The sequence below is a fragment of the Sphaerodactylus townsendi genome, linkage group LG12 (genome assembly GCF_021028975.2).
Source record: "Sphaerodactylus townsendi isolate TG3544 linkage group LG12, MPM_Stown_v2.3, whole genome shotgun sequence".
Lineage (NCBI taxonomy): Eukaryota > Metazoa > Chordata > Lepidosauria > Squamata > Sphaerodactylidae > Sphaerodactylus > Sphaerodactylus townsendi.
This window is the reverse complement of record NC_059436.1, coordinates 33,558,114-33,575,726: the sequence shown is the minus strand read 5'-3', so window position 1 is coordinate 33,575,726 and position 17,613 is coordinate 33,558,114. Positions and strand designations below refer to the sequence as shown.

Genomic DNA, 17,613 nt, shown 5'->3' with positions numbered 1-17,613 from the left:
GGAAAATGGAAACAATTTTCCACAAGCGTCGGAGCGCTAAAACAATTAGTAAGAGGGAGGACAAAAGATGACGGGGCCGGTTATCGTTTGATTAGCAAAAGCCACAGAAGCATTTCAGAAATGAAAGAAAAGGGAATTGCACTGTTTTCCGTGATGTAAGTGCCTGCACTTCAACTTGCGTCAACTTTATTTATTACACAAATAAGACATTTACAAAGCACAACACTTAAAAGTAGGTAACAAAACAGACATTGGTTTTACAAAAAAAAGTGCGTTACAATTTTTAAAATTTTCTCTCTCTGTTTTTTAAATAAATATCCATCTTGACTGCCTGCTCTCCAGAAGGGTATTTTAGTCACTGTAGCCAAGACATGCACTACCGCAACATGCTACAAACAAAACAGTCTGCTCTTCTTCCAAGACAACTTGGTTAAGTGTCTACAGCTGGCATTGCTTTGCAAGACCTGGCTGCATAAAATGGGCACCCCTGCCATTTCCAGCCCCAGACTCCAACACAGCAGGCTCAGAGGCATCCCATGTTCCGGAGGACAGCACTAATTCAAGCTAAGAGGGAGAGGAGGGATGAGGCTTCCAGAACCCCATCAAGCCCTCCAACCTATATACATTATGCAAGTCAAGCACATCTGCATGATTTATTCAGCTTTGAGAGCTGTGCATATCACTGAAACCTTGATCCACAGCCACTGGAAATCCTTAATACCAACTGTGCCATCGTCTCACCAGATTTCATTGTTTTCTCAGCCTTAAGGACTGGAAACTTGGGCTTAAGAGGGAAAAAAAAAGAAAAACAGATGTTTTCACAAAGTTGAATTCCGTGTCCCATTGCAAATTTTGCCTTTGCGTGGCTTCCTCACACCCCAGCTGAAGCCATTATAAGCTGGGGCAGTTAGTCTAATGAACAGTTTATTAGCCAAGCCATTTGGGGTTTCCTTTGTGTAGTTTGGAGAGCAGAGAAGAAATCCAGGATGTTTTACAAATCGTATTTCAGATTACCCCATTTTCTGGCTATTGGAAGATTTTTAGCTGAATTTTAGCCAGAAATCTTGGTTGGAGGAATATGGTGTGTAACAGCATTCTAAAATCCATTGGGAGATTTTATGAAAACATTTACAGCTGCGATCCAGAGCTCTTGGGGGTTGTGACACATACAACAATCTCTGTATGAGGAAGGGCATGCCCATGCAGTTGAGAATACGTTCGCTGATGCTGACATGTAATGGAAAAGCCCCTGCTTGCACCGAGCTCTCGTATGTGCTCAAAGGCACCACACACACCCTCGAGTAGTGACTCGATGCACAATGTTCTTTCATGCTTCACAGGCTCCTTCAGCAATCATTGAGCAAATGATAGGAGTGTGATGAGCAACTTTTGTTCATACTTTTTAAAAATGTGAAAAGATGACCTGAGATAAGAATTTTGTTCAACACCGGCAATTAAAGTGAAACACGTTGACCAACAACATCGCTGAATGAAAGAAATCATGAGATGTTTCACATTCACTGTACAGTTTGTATTTTCCATGTGTATCTCTCATTCCATGATGAATTGTCAGCAATTTCGCAAAACTGCTGGGACTTAACCTGGCGAAAATTCTCAAGGTGGCCCCAGCTATTTCCTCACATGAAAGTATACTGCACCATGTACCAGTCTGATCTGGGTCTGTAATGGAGGGATTTTTCTTAATAGCGTCACAACTTGTGTTACTGAAGGCAGGTAATAAACGTGTCAGACAGTTTGTTTCTCACACTGTGGTTTTAAAATACAGGGGTTCTCCTAAGTTATTTGCCAGTATGAGCAAAAAAATGGATCCCTCATGCTCTCCTACAGCTCGCTAGCATCTCTGCATCTCACAGGTTTGCTATGTGCAAATCAAAACAGCACCATGGCGCGGTATTGGAAAGACTGGAAACATTAAAGACAAGCAGAGACCATATTCCCTTGGCAAGACCCCTTTCCCCATTCAACACATGTTCACACTGGCCCCACTCCAAAGTCATAAAGACCAGAAAGAGCCTATCCAGCGGTGGCCAACCTATGGCACCCCAAATGTCCAAAGACTACAATTCCCATCAGCCCCTGCCAGCATGGCCATGCTGGCAGGGGCTGATGGGAATTGTAGTCCATGAACATCTGGAGCACCATAGATTGGCCACCCCTGGCCTATACCATAGAGATTTGCTGCAGCCAAAACAGCAAAGAATCTCACAGACTGAGGAAACTGCTCTTCTCCCTTTGGCTTGGCAAGAAACAGGCCTCAAGGAAGGAGGTGAAGAAATCGCTGACTTTCCATATTGACCTCTACGGTTCCAAACAGAAATAGCAGAAAGGGTCTCAACTTGTAAATTTGGTCATAAAACTACAGTTGCGGGAATTCAGTATTTCAACATACCCCACTCACAACACAAATGCAGGTGACAGCAACCCATGGACCATTCCATAACCACCAGTGCCATTTTAAGACCATTTGCAGTTCTTTAAAAAATTGCCACAAGGACCTGATCCAAACTGACTTATTTTCCCCGCCTGTCTCTTTCCGGGTGCAAAAGCAATTCTCCCCATAGCAGAAGCAAGAAGTGGATCTGAAAGCGGAGAACTTAGGGACCACTCTAATGTAAGTCTAATACACACGTTGGTGAACGCAACAGCTATCTCCGTGTAATGGGAAGAGCCTAAGTCCCCAGCGAATGACTGCCAGTTAGAATAAGCAGTGTTACGGGCATTTAATGATCTGGCTCAGCCTCTTCTCACAGCAAAAGCTTCTTTTTTCCCACAAAAATCAAGTGCTTAAAAATAAAGACAGACATAATTTAAATTCCACTTTTGCTAGTGGTTTCTTTAGTGCTGGAAATACCCTGGGCACCTAGCCATCCCCAGTTCCTAAAAATGTAATGCTGACACTAAGGAGTTTGTTTGTTTCTAGAGAGGTGCTTGGTACCTTCAAATGTGCTTTTGACTCTTCTCTCTCTACCTCTCCCCCTCTCAGCTCTATGCTGGAAGACTAGGTTAGAAGTACAACTAGTAGTCTGAGAACAGCCTATAATAGATTTTCTTGATACAAACGTTCAATGTTCGGTTGCAGAACATAGTGTAGCCACCACTCCCAAGCCCTGTCTGTTGAAGATGGAGGCAGACATTTCCTAGAGAGACAGTCAAAGAACTGATGGTCGGAACGCACTTGACCGAGAGCTAGAGTTCCTTCTATAGAAACTCTGTCAAGATGTCACCCCCCCCCAAAAGGAAAAAAGGGGGGGACAGAATTCAGCCTCCAAGAGTGCAGAAAGAAGCTGAACAGGTTTGTCAAGTAGACTGGATTCTTACACAGGTTTACACCAGTGGCAATCAACATGTTAGAATGAACACATTAGCCCAGATGCTTTGGATTATGTCCTTGACATGGTTAGCTGCTGGTAGATAAATGCATCCTCTGTTTGGGTTTCAGTAGTCCCCCTTGCCTCAGTTCTAGGAGCAGTAGCATGAGTAGCAGGCTTGTCAGTTGCTTCGTTTGGAGAGGGCGCCGCCCTGGAGTCTTTGCTGGCCATCAAGCCCACAAGGGCCAGGTATTCAACAGACGGTTGCACCAGAAGCTGTTAGATATGCCAGATTGGTTTTGACTGAGGTGCCAGATCAGTAGAATGGGTCAAGTACAGTACGGGTGGATTGCCACAGCCCATGGTTGCCATGGATTGAAGGGCATGCATCTGAGCAGAAGTGCCACCACAAGCATCTCCAGGAGATCAGGAAGAATGCTTGCCATCAGTACTGGAAGAGGATGACCTGTCAGGAAAACCACACATTAGAACTCAACTACTTAGGAAAGTGTACATATACAACCACATAGGCTTATATAGTCAATAGAATGTTTAGAGCCCAAAGGGTTAATTTAGAACTCCACGAGATTGGCTGTGAGAGCTACACAGCATTATAAAGCCTGAAGATAGGGAGTTCTGAAAAGGAAGGAAGGAAGGAAGGAAGGAAGGAAGGAAGGAAGGAAGGAAGGAAGGAAGGAAGGAAGGAAGGAAGGAAGGAAGGAAGGAAGGAAGGAAGGAAGGAAGGAAGGAAGGAAGGAAGGAAGGAAGGAAGGAAGGGAGGGAGGGAGGGAGGGAGGGAGGGAGGGAGGGAGGGAGGGAGGGAGGGAGGGAGGGAGGTTCTGTTTGAGAGCCAGCTGTGAGGTAGCTATGTTTTCTGGAAGTAGAGGGCAAGTTCAGAGTGGGCTGTGCTTCTATGAATTAAGTGCCAGGAAGGGCACAGTTCAGTAAAGGAATCTGTACCAGAGTTACTGGAGTTAAACATAACACAGTAACACTGATTAATAACACTGGTGGCTTAATTTTTTTCTCTCTGAGGAGAATCCCACTCAGATATGAAGCAGAGAAGATTCTGAGAGAAGAAGAGTTACGTAGAGAGGATTGGAGTTTCCTCAAGGAGAGTGGCCATCCTTCTATAATAAGCACCGTGTGAGAGAAATACTCTAAGGGAGAATTTATGTTAGTGTTAGTGTCCAAAGAACTGTGTTTGTGTAGTACTTATCTGAGGGTAAAAAAGTAATATTTTTAGAAAAAGGGCTAGGTAGCCAAATAGAACTCCGTAACAACTATATTGAAGTAACAGATTTATTTTGTCTAATGTCAAAGTGACAGTAACATCATGAAGGCACAAAGATAGTGTCCTGTCTGTAATTTGTATTAACTTAAAAAGTTATTAAACAAAATCATATACATAGTAGCCTCTCTAAAACCAACTTCCTCCGTACCAACATTTTTTCTCCTTAATCCTTTGCTAGTTTAGCGCTTTTAAACTTGTTCCTGTAAATAAAACCTTTCCATTTCTGTATTCAATTTTAGAAGCCTCTGGTGCCATTTCTTTATTTAGTGACAAAAAGACAACAGGCTGTTTTAGTTTTCTTTAAGAGATACTGCCCTGCCTAACAGACAGGTACCCTGGAAGAGCAGCTAAAGAGTATTTATATGGCTTCTTAGAAAAATTATATGTGGGGAATCTGAAAGAGAGTATGAACTATTAAACATCCTCTCCACATTACTAAAAATTTGTTCTAACAATAAAAAGTTGCTTAGAGTTGTTCTGTCAGAGATTTTGGAGGGAAAATTTTCCCTAAGGGCACAGGCTGTTGGCAGACTCTGGTTTCTGTGAGACACACCCTCTCGCTCGCTGAAGATACTAGAGGGTGCTTTGTAAAGGCAACCCCACAAGTCAACATACATGACAAGTTGGGAGTGGGGGTTCAAGCCAAGAGGAAATAAACAGAGAAGGGGTTTTTTACTTCTTTTTTTTTTACTAATCCCTTCCCTAGTTTGCAGTTCAGCTCCTTTTCAACATTCGTAGAGCTCTTCCCACCCCAAGTCACTCAAGCCTATTTTTGCCTCAGTTTAAGCTCTCTGGTCTTGCAGTCACAGCTGTCTATGGTAGCTGTCCCAACAAGCTCAAGGATCATGCCACTTTTCTTCTAAAATCCTAGCACTCTAGAGACTTGCTCTCCTCTTCCCCTCCAAGGACACGCACCATCAAAGGGAGAACTTCATTGGGACTTCACGTTCAGACCAAATGGCCTGTGTTCAGGTAAGGGGCTCAGGCTCAAGCAAAGCCACTCCAGTTGCACATCTGAAACTGCTTTAGAACGAGTCCTACCATTGGTCCAGCTGCTCCAGTACTGTCTATACCCCCTGCCAGTTCTCCAGGTTTCCAGGAAATTAGGTTTTTCCCAATCCTATATCTGATACTGCTGAGGATTGAACAGAACTTTTTAGATGGAAAACTATGGGGCATCCCCAAAAGGCCCTTCTCTAAGCATCTTTCCCTTCTCCAATCACCATTGTCCTGTTATTTGGTGTGGCTGCCATAATATCTGTCCTAACCAATATGTCTCTCCAGGGTGCTGCAAGTATACCTGCTGGGCACAATGACTGCACAAGATGGTGGATCACCCCCAAGGTGAGCATGTCAAGGGTTAAGCTTACCCAGCCTACAAATTCATTGACTGGCACTGAAAATCTTCCATATCGGGCCAACGTAAGTATTTCAGATGCCAACACTTGGAGGGAATTTTGTGCTTGCAAGATGGCAGAATGGCCAGGAAAGGGTTAATCAAAGAAGATTCATTCAGGGCTTCTAGCCAATTAGCAGGATGTACTGGCAGTCATTCAAGGTCTGAGATAGCCCAGAAAGAAAACAGGAAAGTCCTACACATGAATCTTCTGCTTTTATGTCCAAAACAAGTGTTTCGGGGAGCGGGGCGGGGATCATGGAACTGGTAGGCAAGTGATTCCTTTTGCACTACCTGGAACAAGAAGAAAGACTTCCTTTACCTTCTCTCCCCTACCCGATAGAGGTCCTTCCATGTCAGCTTTGAGGTGCACAGGAGGGGCAGCATAAGGGAGCCGGCAGTGCATTTGTCCACACTGTACCTGACCTGTGAACAAGAAGACAGCTTTGGGTCTTATTCTTTTATGCCAAAGGTCAGGTTATCATTACTTCTGTACTACTTCTAGGTAGCTGCCACCACTCCTTCTGCAGCACGTTATTAATGGAGCCGGAATTCTTGAGACCAGTGGATGGTGTGTAAGAAACACACAATTAATGAATCCTTAACAAAGAGAAAGTGAGTCTCACCTGAAGAAATGTTTACCAAAGTTTAGCATCCGGCATTCTGCACAGAGGGCAAATACACCAAATAAAGCCCCATGCCTCCCCTAGAAGCTTGTGGGTCACAGTAGCCACCCTAAGACTCTGCAAGTGGCCCTCCTCCCCTCCACTATTACTTCTGTAACTTACTGTGGTGCCCAAAGAGACAATGGGAACTCAACTTTCTTTAGAGCAGGGTGCCCAACAGAAAACTGGTGACTGAAACTAGTCCCAGATGCATGACAGTGGATTGACCAAAGTTACCTTACACTGGATCAGGCTATCTAGTTTCCTCAAACTGGCATCAGCTTTCCCTGTTTCAGGTGGAGAAAAGTCTTTCCAGCACCTGCTCCCTGAGACCTTTCTAACTGGGGATGTCAGGAATTGAACCAGGGACCTCCTACATGCAAAACAGGTGCCTGGCAGCCTTCTGAACCCACGGTTTAACTATAGAGTGCTAGAACAAGATTTCAGATCCCCAGGGAGGACATGTTTATGCTGTTGTGAGACAGCTGGTAAAAAAAGGACCATTCCTGACTTGGACAAGAGACTCCTCCCCAGTTTGCATAGAAATCCCACATCCTTTTGGCAGGGCCAATCCATTTCTTTCTCCTGAGTGGTCCCAGTTCCCTCACCAGCCACAATAAAAAATACTTAGCATTCACATGGTATTTGAGTGTTTAAAACTCCTCAGGGGGTCCAAAATTATGGACCCTCAAAGTGTAGCCCCATCTTCTATTAGCTCCCACTGGAAACAATGGGGGCACCCCCTTTGGGAGTCCATAGCTTTGAACCCCCTGGACCACACTTCACAAAACCTGGGTGGTATCAGTAAGAGACTCTCCTGATGATACCTGCCAGGTTTGGTGAAGTTTGGTTCAGGGTGTCCAAAGTTATGGACCCTCAAAGTGTAGCCCCCATCTTCTATTAGCTCCCAATGGAAACAATGGAGGATGTGGGCACCCCCTTTGGGAGTCCATAACTTTGGACCCCCTAAACCAAACCTCACCAAACCTGGGTAGTATCATCAGGAGAGTCCCCCAAACAATCCCTGTAAGTTTGATGCTGCTAGCCTAAACAATGCGCCCCCTGCAGGCCAAAAACCGAAAAATGGGTGGGTGGAGCTTCGGACATGAATGGGGGGGTTGAACCCAAGAACACCCACCCCTTACCTACGTCCTTGCTCCTCACACTATCTTGTTGTAACCTTTTGTGGTTGGGCCAGTATTATTATCCTTTCAATGTAGATGGGGCGGGGGTGCTGAAGATGAGAAAGGGAGTGCCTTGTCCTAAGTCCACTTAATTTGCAGCAGAAGTGAGATGTGAACTAGGTACCTCCTGACATGGAGTTCAGCCTCACTGTCCTTTTGCTACACCACGCCAGGTCACGCCCTGGAGAGCACACATCAACACTTACTTTCTATATAGCTGTGGAGTGTCACCATCCTGGCCCTCTCAGGACTGCTGAAGGGTGAATAGTGGATGTCGTCGGACAGCGCAGAAGGGATGCGGGACTGGGCGACTCCCGAAGGGGGCACAGAGTGTTGGGGTGTGTGCTTTTTATGCCGTGCTCTGCAGTTCTGAAACCAAACCTGGCAGGGAAGAAACCCACGAAAAGGACATTTTGAGAGGAGGTCTAGAATAAATACAATCTGACATCAACAATGACATAGATGCTGCACAGAAAACAGAAGAAACGTGGTCCCTGCGTAAGTAACAAAGAATTCTACACTACATGGACTAGGTAGGGATGAAAAAGAATGGTTGATGATTAAGGTCAATGCAGAAGGATAGAAACAGACAGCATTGGAGCTAAGATGAAACCAGGTCACTCAAAACATCCTGTTTTGTGATAGAATGACATCCTGGAAGCCCTCACCCTTGAAAATAGTGGCCTCCCTATCCACATCTCAGGTGCAGGTATGTGATAAAGTGTAATTTGCCAATACATAATTCTATTACAAATAAGATATTGCAAAATGTTAATGTCCACCTTCCTCTCCTTCATTCTAGTCTTGACCTACAAACACAGATTGTTCCAAAGGCCTGCTGCTTTGCTGTATCTGCAAAGGCAGTTCAGAATTCAGGGATAGTTTGTGGTACACCCTTCCAAAATGGTCCTGTTTTTAAAAAAGATGTTGGGAGACAGCTCACGTGTTTGGAAGGTCCCCATGTGAGAAACTATCTGCACCTAGAAAGCTTTCTCATTAAATGGGTTTTGCCTGACAGACTAGCTTTCTGTATGGGTGGGATGTTTTACATGAGACGTTAAAATATGTCATCTCTTCATCTGCATTCATAATCATAATTTCCCAGGATAATATCACATGCATTTCTTTACTGTCTAGATCAGCATTTAAATCAAACTTCACCTCTACGCCATCCTGCCTTAACCCATTTACAGCTTTCAGTTTTTCCTTGCCTGTTCCCACTCTCACGCCCCTACAAAACTGACTCTTTCTTCCCTCACAGAACTTGTACTGTTGGTAAGCTGCTCCTTCATAGACTAGAACAGTGGTGGCGAACCTTTGGCACTCCAGATGTTATGGACTACAATTCCCATCAGCTCCTGCCAGCATGGTCAATTGGCAATGTTGGCAGGGGCTGATGGGAATTGTAGTCCATAACATCTGGAGTGCCAAAGGTTCGCCACCACGGGACTAGAATCTCCATCTGCATTAAATTATTCAAACAACAACTAGATACAATTGTCCATCATGATACGTTCCAAGGTTCTTATGAACATCTTGCTAGCCATTGTTAAAAGCCGAAAAGATTTGTGGTCTGATTCAATTAGGATGCTACTGTGTTTTTTTTCTCAGTGGGAGCCATTTTGGTTACCATAAGGCAGTGGTGGCGAACCTATGGCGCTCCAGATGTTCATGGACTACAATTCCCATCAGCCCCATGGCCAATTGGCCATTCTGGCAGGGGCTGATGGGAATTGTAGTCCATGAACATCTGGAGTGCCATAGGTTCGCCACCATGGCCATAAGGGCTGTGGTTCGGTTGTAAAGCATGTGTATAAGGTCCCCGATCGAACCCCTGGCACCTCCCATTAAAGGATGCTGGGTTTCACATATTGGAAAGATCACCCTCTTTGTAGAACCCTGGAGAGTCGTTGCCAGAGGAGACAGTACTAAGAGAGATAGACCTATGATTTGACTTTGTTCAAGGCAACTTCTGTTCATAAGCCAAGTCCAAGGCCTCACCTGAATAACTCTCCTGCTCAAGCCTGTCATGTCTGCCAGTTTCTGAAGGGTCTGAGCATCTGGGTTGTTATCCTGAGCAAACTGTGCTTGCATGACCTAGGAGAAGAAGAAGAAGAGTTTGGATTTATATCCCACCTTTCTCTCATGTAAGGAGACTCAAGGTGGCTTACAAGCTCCTTTCCCTTCCTCTCCCCACAACAGATACCTTGTGAGGTAGGTGGGGCTGAGAGAGTTCCGAAGAACTGTGATTAGCCCAAAGTCACCGAACAGGAATGCAGGAGTGCGGAAACACATCTAGTTCACCAGATAAGCCTCCGCCATTCAGGTGGAGGAGTGGGGAATCAAACCCAGTTCTCCAGATTAGAATCCACCTGCTCTTAACCACTACACCACACTGGCACCACGCTGAAGAAAGATACACAGAGTAAACCAAGTGCACTGCTCCTGCCACACCCAGCCAAGCTCTCTACCTGCAGTTGCTCTGCTGTGAAGGATGTCCGTGCTCTCTTGGCTGGCTTTGGCTGACTGTCTTGCTCAGATGGGACTGCCCCTTCCAGTGTGATGCCATTACCTGCAAGAGAACAAACAATCAGGCCCACCTTAAAAGCCAGGCACATCGCTGAACAAAGTTGAAAAGCACTTCTGCCTGGGAGCCTTTGATGTGCTCCTTTGAATGAACTTCTTTTAAGAAAAGCAGGTATGCTTTTCAGTATGCAAATCAGTATGTGTAAATCAGTATGCACTTGCAAATCAGTATGCACTTGCATAGATGTATTCAGATTACTCCTAAAAAGATTTGGAATGGTGGGTTGAATCTTGTTATATCCACAGACGCTTCCTGTTCATTGTACCCATCATGAAGCTGATGTTCTTAAGGTAACAAGGTAAAATCAAGGTTCCTTAGCAGATTTCTACACAATGCATTTTAGTGATTTCATCTTCCTTCCATCTTTCTAGTTCTGCCCTTGCCCTTTTAACCTTCCCCTTTCTCCAGAAGCTGTAAACTTGGACTCCCCTCCTTTCGTTCCCCAAGATATCCATAACCAAACAGCTTTAATGAAAATAACAGAAGTGGGGAAAGGTTATTATTATGCCTTGATGATCCTGTATTTGTTAATAAAAGACACATCTTAATGATCAGTTTCTTTGCTAGTATTCAGCTCAAAAGCACAACACCTTAAGAACATAAGAACATAAGAACTAGCCTGCTGGATCAGACCAGAGTCCATCTAGTCCAGCACTCTGCTACTCGCAGTGGCCCACCAGGTGCCTTTGGGAGCTCACGCGCAGGATGTGAAAGCAATGGCCTTCTGCTGCTGCTGCTCCCGAGCACCTGGTCTGCTAAGGCATTTGCAATCTCAGATCAAAGAGGCTTTCACACATCTGAACTGGTGTCAGGCACATAACTTTGCACCTCTTCCAGGATCCAGAGTTCCCTGTGCCTCATCAGTACCACCCTAGACCCCTTGCCTCTGTCCCTTCCCATATTTTGCAGCCCCTCCTAGCTTCTATTTAATGTTTTCTCCCATCAGACTGACCTTCTACTTCTCTGATAGAATGTGTAGCATTCTGCAACTCATCCCTCATGGATGGAATGTTCATGAACATTCCACCACTGCAACAAAATAAAGCCAGAAGCTTAGCAAAAAACAAACAAACAAGGATCTTAGAGACATGAGGCACTTTTTAGGCTATTCTGTTGTCCTCACATCCTTCAGCAGATCATGGCAATTAACACCCACTTTTAAGCCACAGTTCCAAGCAAGGGTTCAAGGCTAGCCACAGAGGGAGACTCCAGCAACTGTGGGAATCCAGCAGCTGCTGAGCTCAGGCATTTCCTTGCCCTCTGAGATATTCAGTTTGTAGGCAAGATCTGGGATGTGATTATCTTGGCCCAAGTTGAAGGATTTTTTTGAAAAAGCAGTTTGACTCTTTGCTATAGGATGATTAATGGGATTCAGGCTTTGGCAACATCTGTTTATTTTTTCTTCTGTAGAAATCCCTCATGTGCAAGCAAAATTGCTTTGTAATTCCTGGAGGAAACATACTCACTAACTGCCACTCGCCTTTACATCCCCTCCCCAGAGCCATCAGGAAAGGCTATGCCACCCCACACCCAGCTGCCACCTGGCCTCTGCCCACCGCCTGCTCTCAAAGCTGACATTGTGCTCTTCTGGAAAACAGCATCCTGAAGTGCAGGAAGGGTTGAAGGGGTGGGGCCTCAGAGACTGGCCAGGACAGAGATGCAGCTCCGATGCAGGGCAAGCAGCGGGGAACACATGCAGCGCATTGCAAAGAGATGCAGATGCCAAAACAAATGTCTGCAACCGCAAGGGCATCCTTTTAGCTAATGTCAGGCCCCAGAACTTATTTGCTCAAACTGCAGTGACAGAACTCTCTCTGAAAAAGTTAAGCAGTTTAATTTGAGCAGGGCTCCACAGCACTCCGCCATGAAATCTGAGATCTAACTGGAGATGAAGGGGAAATCAAAAGCCCAGAATTGGATGCATCATCAATTCTCGCCTCTGCCTCGAGCCGTTCTCTTACCTTTTTCAACCTCACTTCCCAGTCTGTAAAATACTGAGCTCCACCTCTAATGTGTTTGTATTTATATTTTGTTCCGTTTTTAAAAATCTGTTCCCCCTACAACATATTAATAGGATTTCAAAGCATCTTAACATGGACCTCCGTGAAACTCTTGGCCAATTAAAAGTTCACTGGAAAAACATGACAGTCAGAAATGTGTGAAATAATAATAGTAACAGAGTATATATCTGAGCATCCATAAAATGTCTTTCCTTGCACTTAACTAGCCCATCGGTTAAAAATGTATTTTTCCTGAAACAAATTTATTTTTGTCCAGCAGCTTGAAAGCCAACAAGATATGAGTAATCAACTTAATATAATGGTAGAGTTGCAAAAGACCAAAAGCCATCTACTCTGAGTCATCTGATCATCCACCCACTAGCCTCCAATCCAAGCCATAGAACAGTGATGGCGAACCTTTTCGAGACCAAGTGCCCAAACTGCAACCCAAAACCCACTTATTTATCGCAAAGTGCCCACATGGCAATGTAACCTGAATACTGAGGTTTTACTTTAGAAAAAATGGTTGGCTCCGAGGCGCACATTACTTGGGAGTAAGCTTGTTGAAGCAACCATGCAACACTTCGAATGGGTGAATCACAACCCTAGGAGGGTTTACTCAGAAGCAAGCCCTATTGCCAGCAACTGAGCTTACTCCCAGGTAAAGGATCATGCCCAGGCTAGCCTAGATGTGTGTGTGTGGGGGGGTGATTTTCTGCCCCCGCCCACATGATGAACTCTGAGCACGAGTGCCCACAGAAAAGGCTCTGAGTGCCACCTATGGCACCCGTGCCATAGGTTCGCCACCGCTGCCATAGAACATGCCACAAACAGCGAGCAGTGGGCAAGTACAGGAATGACTCTGAATGTGTTGATCAAACAACAGCTTGCAGAGGAAGACAAGCTGCCTTCCACGCACTCATTGATTGATCTTACTTGGATGAAAGATTCTTTCCCATCCCCTGGCAGAGTGATCAAATTCTGAGCAAGTGAGCAGCCTAGTCTCTCATCATCACAACGGAGGAAATATTGTTAAAGGGACATGTCCCAACTGTTATCTACCATTCCTGGATCCAGCACTAAGTGGCCAGAGGGAGAAGAGGCAGCAACCAGGTAGCCTGAATGCGGACCATGCTGAGGCGGACACCTTTATAAATCATATTTTGAGTTTTATGTCTGTATCATTACTGTCGGCATGGGTGAGAATTGGAGTGAAACCGCACTGAATTATATGGGGGGGGGATACGATGGAGTATCCTTCAATGCTTGGGGTGAAATTGGAGGTAGACTTGGCAAAATTTCCTTTCTGATTCAACCAGAGATAACCAAAACCGTTTCGACTGTCGGCAAAAATATCCCAAATGTTCTTCCTTCCATTGTAGGGAACAAGCTGACAATTCATGGATCTTTAAGAGTGCTCCAAAGTGTGCCACACAAGAAGGGGGCTTTCCTCTATCAGGAAAAATGGCCTTGTTTGCAATGTTTAGAGCAGGGGTCTTCAAACTATGGCCCTCCAGATGTTCATGGACTACAATTCCCATCAGCCCCTGTCAGCATGGCCAAGTGTCAGGGCTGATGGGAATTGTAGTTCATGAACATCTGGTGGGCCATAGTTTGAAGACCCCTGATTTAGAGGAACAGGAGCCCTCTAGCACCCTGGGATCATCTATGTCCGTGGTGGCGAACCTTTGGCACTCCAGATGTTATGGACTACAATTGGCCATGCTGGCAGGGGCTGATGGGAATTGTAGTCCATAACATCTGGAGTGCCAAAGGTTCGCCACCACTGACCTATATTATTCCCTCTCTCTTAAATTTTGCTCTCTAGTTAAGATCTAATCCCTGAGACTCAGCGAAAGACTCTTCCTGGTTCTCCCAACTACTCAGTGTGTGCCTCCAGCAAAGTAAAATAGAGTCAAAGGGTAAACCCTTGCATTGTGAGAGGCTCCCTTTGACTCTGTCTTGTGAGGTGGACCATTCACAGTCTCATTTTACACATGGAGAGCTGAGGCGAAGAGAGATCCCCCACTTGCTTGAGCAGGCCCACCCAGAGAGTTTGCACAGCCCAGTAAGCATCTGAGCCCAGGTCCAAGTTCAACCTTCTAACAAGCAGTTGGACCACACTGGCCGGGTTGTGCTGCAAACAAGCAACTCAGGCACACGGCCCCTTCACCAGCCCATTCTGGCATCTTGTTTTGATTTTGTTTTCATCTCCTTGCTTAAACCTTGTAAACAGAAACACTGATTATTTTCATTTTGAGATTCTCTCCCCCCGCCCCCCCGCCCCCCCCCCCCGTCATCTTCTCCTCCAAAATTGTTTCCATCTGCCATGCAGAATAGCCTGCTGCATGCCCCCTCTCACATTTTACTCAGGGAAAAAAAAGAGGGAAATCAGACAACTTCTTAACACTCAGGAGGAGTTATTTCTCTTGGGAGCTACGTGCACATTAATTCCAAAAAGAAGGAAAACATCAGGACTGGAGAATATCACATGGGATCTAAGTTTGAATTCTGCCTCCACCCCCATTCCCCTTTGTCTTCTTTTGGAAAGTGAGAAAACTAGAAAAATGTTTCGAAGGAAGACAACATGGATACTCTTAAGATGCCAGCTACACATATTCTAAAATAGTTATTAAGTTGAGTGTTCAAGTACAGAATCCAGTGTCTGGCTCAAAACTTCCGACAGTAATAATTTAAGAAGTAAACATACTTTCACTCTAAATTGTAAATGACTCTGTAAATATTGGCTAAGTTTACTAAGATCTATAAGCAGTCCTGAGTAAGCTATAAATTTACACTTTTATACTGATGCATTCAGTATCTACACAAGGGTCCTCATGATTAGGTCATTAATTCATTGGGTTGCCATAAATTGGAAACGTTTTGATGACACTTAAGACATACACACACACACAGTATAGGATGCAAGTGTTGCCAAACTGTTCAGACCAGTGGCCACAGCACTGCCAAATTCAACATCTGTCCAAGTGGAAAGTTTCTCAGAATGTCCACCATGGTCACATTTGATTTCCAAAGAGGAAACTTCTAAAAAAAATAAGGGATTAATTAGGAGGAAGTTGAAAGAGGGGGTCAGAAGGGTCAGACCTCAGCAGGGTTGGCATTTATGTAAAACCATGATTAGCTAAAGAGTATAATTCAGTTCAAGAAAAGTGCTAATGAATCCAAGAGTATGCCAGCATGGTTGAAGCATGGTCTAAAAAGCGGTAATATCAAGAAATGTTCATTGTTAAAAAACGAAGTTCTGTCCAAATGAGGAGAACAGAAAGGAGCACAAACTCCAATTAAACAAATCTAAATTAATTATGAGGCAAAGAAAAGAATTTGAGGAACACATTAATAACACCAACCATGAATGATTCTGTCTATATATCAGAAGCAGAAAACCAGTGAGTGAGAAGGCTAGACCATTAGAAGGCAGTGTGCTCGGCATTTAGGTAAAACCACAGTCAGGTAAAGAATCTAATACAGATCCAGAAAAGTGCTAACAAATCTAAGAGGATGCCAGAATGGTTTAGAAGCATGATCAAAAAAGCAATAATATCAAGAAATTAATTTTTTTAAATGACTTTCTGTCCAAATTAGGGGAACAGAAAGGAGCACAAATTCCAACAAAACAAATCTAAACTGACAATAAGGCAAAGAGAAACAAAACTGAGGAGGAAATTAATAAGACTAACAATGAAAATGTAATTCCATAGAGCAGAAGCAGAAAACCAGCCAGTGAGATGGTTGGACCATTAGAAGACAAAATGCAAAAGGATGGCCAAGGGAAGAAAGAGCAAAGACGTTTAATTTTTTACAGCTGTCTTCACAGTGGAAGATGCTGGACAGTTACAACAGAACCGTTATGGGGGGGGGGGGGGAGTATCTGAAGAAATGAGTCAAATAGAGGGGACAGGATAAAAAATGTCTAGGGCGAATTGACAAATTACAAATTAACCAAATTACAAATTGCTGGGTCCAGTCAGAATGTACACCCAAGAATTCTGAAAGAAATTCAAAACAGGTCTTCTAACAGTAATATATATCATAAAAAGGACTGAAAGCAGCCCAAAATATACATCATGAATAGGACTGAAAACAACCAATATAATCACTATTTTAAATAAAAAGGGCTCCAAGAAATTACATAGAAGCACAAGCCTTCCAGGCAAAGAATCATTCTTGCCTTACCAACCCTTTCGAATTTTTTAATTTTGTTAAGTTTCAACAGACATGTAAAGGGGATTGATCCTGTAAACTATTGATAAGCTTTCAATAAAGACGCCTAAAAGGACATTCTCAAACCATATCTGTGGGCAATCAATCAGCAAATTAAATCCACAGTGTCAAGCAACGTTCACTTACGCCAAAAAAAAAAAAAAATCCCAACTGTACATGCTCACTGAGGGGAGCTGAACTATCTTAATCTCTCCTGTAAAAAACAATTGAAAGTGTAGTGGACAACACAACAAAAACATCAACTCAATGTTCAACAGACAAATTAGGTGTTATGAATTATTAGGAAAAAGCATGAAAATGAAATGCTCAGGGTTATAATGCCTTTGTTTAGATCTATGATGCAACTGAATGTGGAATCTATGCATGAGTATATAATTTTGCTCACAGTATCTCAAAAAAGGACATTGTAGGGCAGGAAAAGGTGTAGCAAAGAACTCCCAAAATAATCAAGGGATCAGAGCACTTTACCTACAATAGCTACAGATCTTAGGGCTTTTTCCAAGGAGAAAAATATGTTTAAGGAGGAAGACATGATAGAGGTTTATAATATTATACAGAGGGTGGAGAAAACGGACAGAAAGAAATAATATTTACTGTTGTAACAGAACTCCGGAGCACCCAATGAAACTGATGGACAGTATTTGCAGGCTAAAGGAAGAATTTCTTCACAGAATGCATTGCTAACATATGGAATTCACTGCCATAAGATGCGACGGTGGCTGCTGTCTTAGATGACTGTAAGAAGGGATTAGGGAGATTGAGCCAGGAAGGCTCAGTGGCTATACAGCTTGATAGATTAATAAGATTTCCACACTCAAAGACAATGTCCTTCAGTTACTGGGAAGTAGGCAGTAGGAGAGGATCGATACCTTCATGTTTCCTAGAAGCAGCTGGAGGGATGATGGACTTTTGATGT

General features: G+C 44.0%; 1 protein-coding gene across 2 annotated transcripts in view; it reads right to left on the bottom strand.

The window, feature by feature from the left end:
- Positions 1 to 144: 144 nt before the first annotated feature.
- The window catches only part of LHX6 (LIM homeobox 6), a 31,822-nt gene continuing 14,353 nt past the window's right edge, over positions 145 to 17,613 (bottom strand). For both annotated transcript variants that reach the window (XM_048512706.1, XM_048512707.1), the window contains exons 5-9: positions 10,340 to 10,440; positions 9,870 to 9,965; positions 8,075 to 8,249; positions 6,342 to 6,445; positions 145 to 3,795 (exon numbers count right to left, since the gene is read on the bottom strand). In XM_048512706.1, the coding sequence (XP_048368663.1) occupies positions 3,775 to 3,795; positions 6,342 to 6,445; positions 8,075 to 8,249; positions 9,870 to 9,965; positions 10,340 to 10,440 (497 nt within the window). In that variant the 3' untranslated portion in view covers positions 145 to 3,774. The remainder of the gene's footprint in view (positions 3,796 to 6,341; positions 6,446 to 8,074; positions 8,250 to 9,869; positions 9,966 to 10,339; positions 10,441 to 17,613) is intronic.